The sequence below is a fragment of the Cetorhinus maximus genome, chromosome 10 (genome assembly GCF_964194155.1).
Source record: "Cetorhinus maximus chromosome 10, sCetMax3.hap1.1, whole genome shotgun sequence".
NCBI classification, from domain to species: domain Eukaryota; kingdom Metazoa; phylum Chordata; class Chondrichthyes; order Lamniformes; family Cetorhinidae; genus Cetorhinus; species Cetorhinus maximus.
Window position 1 is genome coordinate 29,340,926 of NC_135888.1, and position 12,039 is coordinate 29,352,964.

Below are 12,039 nucleotides of genomic sequence, written 5' to 3' on the forward strand. Positions count from 1 at the left end.
GTCCTATGTTTTGAAATATTAAAGGAAAAATCTGTTGCTGTGTGACCAAGAGACATGGAGAGTTAGTGTAGCACATAATGCATCAGATATAAGACTTGGGCTTCGGTAGTGACCCTAAATCAGCTGGATTTTTGCTGACTGTGAGCAGAGGCCAGACCCTTTACACTGCGAGATAATTGGAATACTGGTAAATGTAAGGCATTGACTGAAGGCTTTCAAATGGATCACTTGTCTATCCTCTGGCTGAGGAATAATATATGTTACTGGGGATCTAAAAGGGATCTGAAAATCTTGCTAAGTAACAGAGCTCTCACAGCATTGTTCAGTGAACTAGAAGCATGTAATGATAAGTGTTGCAGGATTTAAGTATGGCACTTGCACAAAGTACATGCTGTATGCAAAACACATTGCAAGTAGGAAGATGACTTGACGACAACAGTCACTAATTCTGATTTCACTGGTGAACATTGCATCTAAAGTATCATATTGCACTATAAGTAGAAAAGCATGGAGTTCTTCAGGTGTACTGGTGAATATTTGTCCTTCAACCAACAATAGTAATAATGACTAGACTAGAACAAATTGTTGTTGCAATGAATCATAGCAAAATGCCCCCAAAGCTAATTAATGAGTTGTCAATTTGGATTATCCATTTAATAGAACAGATTTATTCCAAATTTATTAATGCAAGTAATGTTGGATTTCTGCCAAAAGTTATTCTTCAGATAAAAGCAACGGCAATTGGTTCAAGGGGCACTTTCAGATTCTTAAGTAAATAAAAGGGAGATCATCATGACGTTTTAACAAAATGAAACCCATTGCCAACCTGATGGCAATGTAATCCAAAGGGGTTTTGCTAATGTGTTAATTATATAAAGGCAGAGGGCTGGAGTTCCCCAAATGTATTAATTAAATAAAAGCAGGAGCCATTCGATAATATAAGCTACCTCCAAAATGTACTAATGAAAGAAAAGCACCAGTAATCAGGTCTGCCATATGGCATTGGGCTTCCACAAATTTGCCGAAATTTATAAATTAAGTAGTTATTTAAAGCAATGATCTTCTTCCACAAAACACAAAATCAACACAGGGTTGACACTTTCAGGCAAAGATAAAACGTGAGCCCTGGTTATTCCTCCAGTAGATGAGTGAATTAACCAAAATAAAAGCAAACTTTTCAAATTAATTAAAGCATCATTTACTTCCACAGATCAAAAAATGCCTGGAAGTATCAAATGCTGAGCATTGGCTACCTAAATGTCAATTAATTTGCATCACAAAAAGAATGACTTGGATTTACATATCACCTTTCACTACCACAGTGCTTTTCGGCCAGTAAAGTACTTTTGAAGCATAGTCATTGTTGTAATGTAGGGAATGTGGCAGATAATTTATGCACAGCAAGCTCCCACAAACAGCAATGTTATAATGAACAGATAAATTGTTCTTGTGATGTTTGAGGGATAAAAATTGTCCAGGCCACCGGGTTTTACTCCCTTGCTCTTCAAAATAGTGCCATGAGATCTTCTATGCCCACGTGGGTGGACAGCTGGGGCCTCGGTTTAACATCTCATCCGAAAGACAGCGTCTCTGACAGTGCAGTGGTCCTTCAGTACTGCAGTGAAATGTTAGCCTTGATTTTTGTGCTCAAGTCCTAGAGTGGGACTTAAACCCATAATGTTCTGACTCAGGGACGAGAGTGCTGCCAACTGACCAATAGTTGAAAATAAGTTCAAATAGGACACCAAGGTTGTAAATGATGTAGTTCGGCCTGAGACAGTGACAACAAAGGGGCATTGGAAGGGTGAAGAGTGGCGGTGGTGGGGTAGAGCTGGGTGTCAGTAGTGTAGATGTGGAATGTGCAGTCTCGACTTCAGATAATAATGCTGAGTGGCAGCATGTAGATGAGACATAGGAGGAAGTCGAGAATAAACCCTTGGGTGACTCTAAAGGTAACAGTGTAGGGAGAGGAAAAACCATTTCAAGAGATTCTCTGGCCATGACTTAATAGGTAAGCATGGAATCGGGCACGCTCAGCTGGACAACGGAGGATCAGCATTGGAAAACAATGATGTAATGAACCACTTCAAAAGTTGCAAATTGATTGAGAAGAATGAGGAAATATAGTGAAGCATGGTTGCAATCGCAGAGGATATAATTTGTGACTTTGATTGAAGCTATTTCAGTGCTGCGGCAGGAGAGAATGCTGACTTTAGAAGTTCAAACATGGAGTTGCTGGAATAATGGGCCAGAATTTTACATTGGTCAGGCAGACTCGGCAGGAGCGAGCGGGGGCCTTCACGGAGCCGACCGCCGTTCGCAATCGGCTCCGCACCGCGAGCTCACACGGGTGGGCCAATTAAGGCTCCGTGCCTCAGGGAGATTGAAGCAATTTGTTAAAAAAATAAATAAATACATTGAAAATTTAATGAAACATGTCCCATCATGTGACTCTGTCACATGAGATGGGACATGTTTTTATTTTTCAAAGAGAGTTTCCATTTAATTTGTGAGACTTTAGAAAACCTCATCCCACTTGTGGATGAGGTTTCCTAAAAAATGTAAAGGCCGCCTGGCCTTTTCGTCTGCCCACCAACCATTAGGTTGGACGGGCAGCGTAAATTTGAAGTTAATTAGTTTGGTAATGCCCTTACTAGGCTTTTCAATTATCAGCGAGCGCGCAGCTGACTCTGGCGTGTACCCGCCAAACGAGATATCGTGGGAACGCATGCCCGACATCATCACACGTCATAATACATTCCGGCGTGTCAGGCGCCCGCCCTCACGCTGAATGTAAAATTCTGCCCATGGATGCAGCTTGGGAGATGGCAACATGTTTAAGGATTGTGTGGAGGAAAGGGAGGGTGGAGTTTGGATAATAGTTGAAAGGACAAATGGGGTCAAGGATAGGTTCTTTGAAGCAGGGGGGCAGGAGTCAATGGTGGCAGATTTGAGAAGGAGAGGGACAGTTCCTGAGAAAAAGATACTTTATTATATCAGCTAGCATGGAGTCAGGATGAAAAGTTTGGTGGTCAGCAGTTTAGTAGGAATTGTAAGCAAGTGGTGGAGCTTATTGGCAGGTTGACCTTAGTGAGAACACAGGGGAAATCTAGTAGGAGTGAAACTAAAGATATGGATTTTGGTTAGGGCAAAGGGATATTTTCAGGGCATCTTAGCTTGCTGGGAAAGCGGAAGAGAGAAATGTGACAGAGGTAGCTAAAAGATGGTCTCAATCTTAGTGATAAAGATGTTCACAATCTCCTCACTTGTTATTGGAAGTGTATCACCACTCCTTCATTGTTGCTAGGTCAAAATCTGGGAGCTACCTTTTGTGGGAGTACTTTGACACATGGACTGGAGTGTTTCAAGAAGGTGGCACCCCCACCACCTTCTCAGGTCAATGAGGAATGTGCAATAAATGGCAGTCTTGTCAACATTACCAGCACCCACACCCTGAGATTTAATATAAAATAAAAGGCAACGTTTTTTTAAACAGACATGGACTGCTTCCAAGAATTTTGCAAACAATTCTCTGGTTTTAGCAGAGCAACCGGGAAATTTTAAATTACTGTGGATCATAGTACATGTTAGCATATAGACCAAATAAAAGTTACAACCAATAAAGTTCAATAAAAATTTTTTGGTTGCATAACCAAAATTGTGCTGAAACTAATGAGGTCAGTAAGTTCAAGGCAATGCATGCATCATCTATCTTATTAAGATACTTATAAAATTTAATAGATTGAGAAAAATGGCATTACGAGCAGTTAATGAGCTAAAGGAAAATTGATATGGTCCAGAGTGGAAGCGGACAAACAAATGTGGAAGTGAGAAAGAAAAAAGCGGAGGTAATTTGTATTTAATCATTTGGAATTAAAAGCCATCCAGAAAAATAAGCCTTAAGATAACGCGCAGCATTTCTGCCATGGGTGTTATAATTTGATGATGAAAGCTAGGTCAAAACAAACTTGGAAAAAGCATGTAGGAGAAAGGCAACAAATATGAGAGATTTTTGATGTAATGTCTGATCTTCAAAAAGTCACAGTACTTGAGCAATTTAGAAACCAGCTGATATTCAGAACCCTGTGCCAGCTAATTTCAATGAAGTGTTGCAAACAGGGCTCGGGAGAGAGGAGTGCAGACGGTGCCAAACACCGGGGCTATGGGGGGGCCCAGGCTCCGTGTTTTAAACAGAGCTTCTTGTCATCCAGATTAAGCAGCCAGTGCTGCAGACTGGCTTTAAAAAATCAGAACCGGAGAGCTCTAATATTTTTAAAGCCAGTCTGTCAGTGTCAATTTCTCCCGAGTCCCTGCGCTGCTGTTTGCAGCCTTTGGGCAGCTTCATGGGTTCAATTTTTCACGCCAGAAAACCAAAGCTGCCGAAGGTCAACAGCAGCTGTCAGGAGAGTGTTCTTGCTTGAAAAATGGAGTGTGTGTGGGTTGGGGATGATGGTAGAGGAGGAAGTTGGAGAGAGAGAGTTGGAGGGGGTGTTGGGGGGGTTGGAGGGGGTTTTGCAGGTGCTTGGAGACGGATTGGAGGGAGTTGGAGCGGGGCTGGAGGGGAGCTGGGGAGTGTTGGGGTTAGGTTGGGGGGAGGCAGGAGGGGGTGTTAGGGGAAGGTTGGGGAGTTGAAGGGGTGTGGGAGTAGCTTGGTGAGAAGGTTGGGGGAGCTTGGAGGGGGTTTGGGAGTGGGGTTGGAGGGGGTTTGGGGGAGGTTGGAGTGGGGGTTGGGGGAGGCTGGAGTGGGAGTTGGAGCGGGGTTGGTGGTTTGGAGTGGGGATTGGGGGTGTTGAGGGGAAGGTTGTGGGAGTTGAAGCGGGTGTTGGGGAGGTAAGGAGGATTGAGGGTGTTGGGGATTGGGGGTGTTGAGGGGAGGTTAGAGTGGGAGTTGAAGTGGGTGTTGGGGAGGTGGGGGGTGGATTGGGGGTGTTGGGGGTTGGGGGTGTTGAGGGGGAGGTTCAGGGGCGGTTGGAGTGGGAGTTGAAGTGGGTTTTGGGGAGGTGGGGGGGGCTGGGGGTTTGGAGTGGGGATTGGGCATGTTGGGGGGAGGTTAGAGGGGGGTTTTGGCGAGAGAGGTTGGAGGGGGGTTGGGGAGATTGGAAAGGGGAGGTTGGGTTTGGATTGGGAGGGTTGGTGGGGGTTGGGGGGAGGTTAGAGGGGTTTGGGGTGGGAGATTATCTACAGAGTTGAATTGTTTTGAAAATGTAGTGATTTCTGGGTAGCCACTTTCCTAACATCAGTTAATTGCTCTGTGATTTATTATCCCTTGAGAATCAGCATTGGGATTCCATTTTCACCATTGCTACAGTCATTCTGCCTACTGCATTCAGGAGTAACCAAAGGCAAAACCTACCTTTATGCAGCACCTTTCACGATGTCTCAAATTGCTTTATAGCCAATTAAGTACTTTTTTGAATTGTAGTCACTGGTATAATGTAGGCAGGGTTGTCAAATGGTGGAATATGCTTGAGGGGCTGAATGACCCTGCTGCTCCGAATACGTACATTCATGTATCGTTCTGGATGGATGAGATGGACTGGGCTTGATGGCCTTTGTCACCTATAATTATCTTGCAAAGAGAGGGTGGACACATGGCTGGAGTTTGTTTATTTTGTTGCTAATTTAAAGTTTACTGTGAAGCAGACTTTGTTGGGTGAGATTGCCAGAACAGGAGTGCATAATGGGCTCATAGAGAATCATCTTGTCCTTGTGTCTACTTACCTATTATCCCACTCTATCTTGGTGCTTTTTTATGAGATTTTGAGGTATTGAAATATCGCAATGAAGTTGTGTTGCATAATAGATATTGAAAATATATCGTAGTAAGAAACTGCAATGAGCAGAGTCTTCACAGATACAATTATGAACCATTCAGTCTTTGTCCTCTGGTCTCTTAAAAGTTGTGTTGCACAGAGACACCTGAAGGCTCCAATGCTCTCATTGACAGTGAAGACCTATGTTGTTCAATCATTCTGCTTTGTTGCTCAGGAGTCATTTGATCTTTCTCCCCTGTGAGATTACTGATAAAACAGAATCCAATTACACTCCTTGCATAAAATAATTATATTGAATAATATCATGCACCCATGAATAAAGTCTTCTACAGAATGGAAAATATGTTGTGCAGTTTATCTGGGTTGCAAGTATTGAATCTTACCCCCAAATGTGAATTTACTGTCACCATGTCCATATGGTGCAATGTGGGGAACATGTTAATGAGGGCTGAAGCAGTCACCAAAATCAGTGTTATCATCTGCACAGTGTTTATAAATAACTAATGGGATATTTTCCTGTCAAATTACCAATATTGCACGATGCTGTTAATGTAAAATTTGTACTTTCTAGTTTGTTTAATAGTCACAATAGGTGCACACAAATTAACTCTGCATTTTTTCGTTGCTGCTCTTAATATTAATGACCCGTGCTGAATATATTGGATGATATTTATAACCAGATGCCAACAATGGACATCATTTTACTTGAACCTTTCTGTGATTGTTAGGTGAATCTTGAAAGGGGGAAAAAATATCATGCATGATTTGAGGAGGAGGATTAAAGTGCAGGGGGAGGAATAAGGCCCAGAAACAGGAGAAGGACTGGGGCCCATGATTTCTCTCCCGGGTCCTGGTTGCAAATATTGGTGGTTATGTAGTACTTACAGGTCCAACAGTTTTATACTGATCTTTGTGCTCTACATCTACATTTGACAAGACAGCTCATCACCACCTTCTCAAGGGCAACTGGGATGGGCAATAAATGCTGGCCTAGCCAGTGAAGCCCACATCCCCTGAATGATTTTTTTTAAAAATGAGCCTACTCTACCTTCCTTCATCTCGCCCTATCTACAGATCCTCATTTTCTCTGTCATGCACTTAACTAACTTCCTCATAAATGCATTCCTGATGCAATTCATTAGATACAAACAAAAATTCAAAGTAATGAATGGAACAATTGCTATTTTTTTAACTTGGCCAGATGTTTTCCCAATATCTTCCCTGATCTTACGATGAGGAAAATTCAAATCTTATCAATCTGTTTTATTGAAGGAAACCGATCAGTTTGATCCTACACTTTAGCTACATGCATTAATCTGACAACATTGTACCAGGTCACTGCATAGGGTACTGTAGACCTAAGTATTTTTTATATTAGCTGAAACAGCCTGTACCTAGAAAAATGTACCCAGAAAAATAATTCTCTTATTGAATATTCTCTTCAATGGTGCAATCAGCACTATAATAGTTTGTGAATTAACATTAAAAAATGCATGAAATTATTGCTGCCATTCAGATTCTGTGCATTTCTTTTTAATGCCTACACTTAAACCGAAAAATGTATTTTGCACATAATTCATTCAATCTATTTGCAATAGGCTTAATTTAGTGTTTTCAACTGACTAATTTGTTTACTAGACAGAAAAATAATTCAAACTAAAGCAGTGCTGTATTATTGGTTTGGTTTAGTTTGTATGTGACTGTTACATTTTTTTAGTCTGAAAAGATGGATATTCACAATCCGGGAAAGCCCCCTTAGCTCCTCTCTGGTTTATTAAAATAGTGGCTCTGATTAAATCAAGAGGTGAGTGAAGGAGCAGATTCTGTTTGAAAATTGTGAAAGAGGGATAAGTTATTCTGAATTCCCAGAAAACAGTTTAGATTACTTAGGCTCCTAGAATTCTAAGAAATTCTAGAAAAAAGAAAAAAGTTATCTTTGTTCATAAGTTCTTATTTTGTCTGCTTGAGGTTAGTGGAACAATGTTTGTTATAAACAAGGAGGAACTTAATGCCATTAGTGGAATAGGACAATGAAAAACTGTGTGTGTGGAGACCGAGGAATGAATATTGAATGTCAGAAAACAATATTGCAAAGACTGAGTGTCACTAAATTGTGACCAAATTCTGGCAAATAAATTTGTGTCACATAAACTAGAAGTTGGAGCTAGACTTAAGGCTGTTCTCATTAATATTAGATGATGTTGTGAGTACATTGTTTTAAACAGACCTTTGATTTTTCTCCCTTTCTGTGGGTGAAACATATAAATGAGAAGACTTTATAAAATGCCCAATTCAACTTTCATTCTATTTCATCTAGCATTACGCAGCCATTATGAAGTACATTAGTCAACCTCCCCTACTTCTCGATGTCCATATGCATAACCCTACAATTAATGCCAGAAAATGGATGGATTCCCTTCTTGCCTTTTTTCCAGGCTTACAGGTAGGGGTTGCATTTTTGTTTTACTTGGGATCATTAGCATGCATGCAGTTAATATCAAAGATTCATTATGGTTTGAAGAAAACTAATGGGCAGAATTTTCCATGCCCGCTGGCGTCAGGCTTCATGGCAGGTGCGAGTGGGCAATATGGCAGGAAGGTCAAAAATTGGTTTCACAACATTGTGAAACCAGTTTGCAATTGTCCACTCTGCCCGTCATTGGCGGGCCACATTTCCCACCATCGGATGTCAGGAACTTCATTGCAATACATCTGCATATCATTAAAAGCCCAGCTCGCTGGAATCATCCCCCCACGTTGGATCATTCGAGCACATCAGTGTGATTGCATGCTGACATGCTTCACAACAGTATATATAAGCTGTGCACCTGGCAAGCTGCACTTCGAGGGTAACTCTGAGGTGAGTGCACAGTAACATTGCGCAGCACTTGCAAGGGTCGCCTGTTGGACTTCAAGGTTGAGGCGCTGCGCGTTCAGGCGAGGTCACAGGCAAGTCACTTTTTTTCGGCTGGCTGACAGTGTGATGCCAGGGTAAGGACTGCCCTGCGGTTGATGGTAGTACACAAGCATATGCAATGGGGGTGGTGGTGGAAGGAAGCAGCCATGCATTAGAGAAACCTTGTATAAAGTGACCATTTCTCCACAGCTGAGACAGTTCAGGCGCAACCACATTGACATGCTTGGAGTCAGACCTGTAGCTTATATGTCCACTCAAGCATTGCAGGGCGGTGAAAGTGCCAACAAATGCTCCAGAGCTTTTCACCCTTTGGTCACAGAATGCAAACAAATGAGCGTTTTAGTGGACTGCAGAACTGTTGGACAATTGGACACATTGTACAATCTCCTTGTGAAAGGTGGCCATGGAGCAGTTACTGGTGGAGGCGCTCACAGCTCCTTGCAGTCTCATCATTCAGGTTTGGACCAGTCTCCCCAATGGTTCAAGCTAACAGTGCAGCCTTGCAGTGTGGGTTAGGAGAATGCCTGCGCCAGAGCTGAGAGCACAGCGCGCAGTCCAGTGGGCAAAGCTGCCACCAATCGGTCACATGGAGTGGGGTGAAGTTGGGTGCAGCCATGCAGCGCACTAAACTCTGGCCATCCAAGTGGCAGCCAGCACTCTCTGGGATGCGTTAAGGGGCCTTCAGACTTAATCAAGAGTGGTTCTTAGAACAACCATGCTAACCCATGCATCTCTCTGTTTCACCCTGCAGGAGGAGTACATCAGGAGCATAGAGTCTTGCGACCTAGCTGTATGCCTCATGGCTTACAGAGAGCAGAGACAAAGGAGAAGAGAGTGACAGAGGCACCTGGCTGGGCAGAGAGAAGAGCAGCACCCTCAGGAAGAAGGGGCAGTTGGGGCTCCAGCACACACGGCCAAACAGTCACATCGAGCCATCACTGGTCGGCATCTACCTAGACCCAGGGTCTATAGGCGCCGCTTTTCATTCCTGCAGATGATTGGGAACCAGTGTTACCGAAGACTGTACATGTCCAGGGGATTGGTCGGCCTCATCTGCCACCTACTGCAGGATTTGGCACCACAGGGACATGGAGGGCATCCGCTACAAGTGGCTGTGAAAGTGGCCACAGTGCTGAATTTTTATGCCAGTGGCTCCTTCCAGGGCTCCACAGGTGACCCATGTGGAATATCTCAAGCCTGCGCCCACAAATGCATCCAGAAGGTCATGGAAGCCATCTTCGCAAAGACACACAACTTTGTGCATTTTGCCTGGGATCAGGAAAGCCAGGAAGCTAGAGCTTTGGGCTTTGTCCAGATCTCAGGTTTTCCACAGGTGTAGGGTGCCATTGACTGCACTGAAGTGGCACCCAGATCTCCGTGGCAACAAGCAATCAACTATGTCAACTGGAAGGGCTTCCGCTCCCTGAATGCTCCCCAGGTGTGCGTCCACTACAAATGCATCCTGCAGGTCTGCCCATGGTTCCCAGGGAGTGTCCATGACTCCTACATTCTCAGTATGTCTCAGATCCCTGACAAGTTCCAGGGTCCTCAGAGGTTGCAGGGTTGGCTCCTCGGGGACAAAGAGCAGGAATACTAGAATAATTAATTAAATAAAATACAATAGTGATGGCAAGATGGGTGATGTGTTGCTGCTGCAGCATGTGGGAGCTACTGGACACCAAGGTATCCAGAGCGAACATATCTGTAGTAAGTGTTTGCAGCTCAAGGAACTTTGGATCCGATTTGAGGAGCTGGAGTCTGAGCTGCAGACATTTCGCCACACCAGGGAAGGGGAAGTACCTGGACACTTCACTCCAGGAGGTGGTCACACTCCTCAGATTAGGTTATTCAAATTTGGTCTGTGATCAGGGACAGGAGGGTGTGACGGCAGGTGAGGCAGGCATGTGTACCCAGGGGGCAGCGCTCGAGGAGCCTCGGCCCCTGCAATTGACCAACAGTTACGAGGTTCTTGCAAGCTGTGTGGATGAGAGCGGGGACTGCAGGGAGGGTGAGCAAACTGACCACGGCGCTGTGGTACAAGGAGCCATTCAAGTGGGGGGAGGAAATAGGAACGTAGTAGTGGCAGGAGACAGTATAATTAGGGGGCTAGATACTGTCCTCTGCATCCATGAGCATGAGTCCTGAAGGCTGTGTTGCTTGCCCGGTACCAGAGTTGAGGACATGTGCTCAGGGCTGGAGAGCAACTTGGAGTGGGAGGGGATGGATCCAGTTTTTGATGTCCACGTTGCTACCAACGACGTTGATAGGACCGGAAAGGAGGTTCTGCTGAAATAATTTGAACAGTTAGGAACTAAGTTTAAAAAGCAGAAGCTCCAAGGTAACAATCTCGGGATCCTTACCTAAGCCACGGGCAAACTGACATAGGGTAAATAAAGTCAAGGAGTTAAATGCATGGCTGAAAGATTGGTGTGGGAGAAATGGGCTTCAGTTCGTGGGGCACTAGCACCAGTACTGGGGTAGAAGGGAGCTGTCCCGGTGGGACGGGCTTCACTTGAACCGTGCTGGGACCAGTGTCATGGCAAATCAAGTAACTAGGGCTGTAGAGAGGGCTTTAAACTAAATAGATGGGGGAAAGGTTCTGGAGAGAGGATGCATAGGCTTACAAGGCAAAAGGATATGACAGCATTGCAGGGCAGCTACTTAGGTAATGATACCCAGAGTGTGACAGGAAGGGACAGAATGTACAAACGTTTAAAAAAAAAAGCAGCAAATAGGGTCAAAGGGGGAAAAAATTGTGAAAAGGCAAAATTAATGGCTCTTAAATATACATAGTATTCTGAACAAAATAAACGAATTAACGGCACAAATAGAAGTTAATGGGTATGATCTTATAGCCATTACGGAGACATGGTTACAAGGAGTCAAAGCTGGGAACTATATATTCAGGGGTATGTAACTTTTCAAAAGGATAGGCAGGAAGGAAAATGTGGGGTAGCTTTGTTACTATGAGATGGAATAAGTACAATAGCAAGAAGTGATCTTGGATCGAAAGATGTAGAATCCATATGGGTGGAGGTAAGAAACAACAAGGGAAAGAATACACTGGCGGGAGCAGTCTATAGGCCCCCCGACAGTCGCTATACTGTACGACAGAATAAATCAGGAGATAATGAGGGCATGTAAAAAAGGCAGTACATTAACCATGGGTGACTTTAATCTTGATGTAGATCGGGCAAATCAAATTGGCCAGCGAAATCACCTCAGACTGAAGGTGGATGGACTCCTCCATCATGCCTTGAAATCTGAGGAGTACAGCGGACGTCCCTTCCTGATGTGCCTGAGCTAGCCTTGAGCTCCAGCAACTGAGGTATGACCGAATCCAGAGGC

General features: G+C 44.0%; 1 protein-coding gene across 3 annotated transcripts in view; it reads left to right on the forward strand.

Moving 5' to 3' along the window:
* LOC144685605 (ER degradation-enhancing alpha-mannosidase-like protein 3) overlaps positions 1-12,039 on the forward strand; it is a 74,682-nt gene that overhangs the window by 33,656 nt on the left and 28,987 nt on the right. For all 3 annotated transcript variants that reach the window (XM_078550286.1, XM_078550285.1, XM_078550287.1), the window contains one exon: positions 8,092-8,217. In XM_078550286.1, the coding sequence (XP_078406412.1) occupies positions 8,092-8,217 (126 nt within the window). The remainder of the gene's footprint in view (positions 1-8,091; positions 8,218-12,039) is intronic.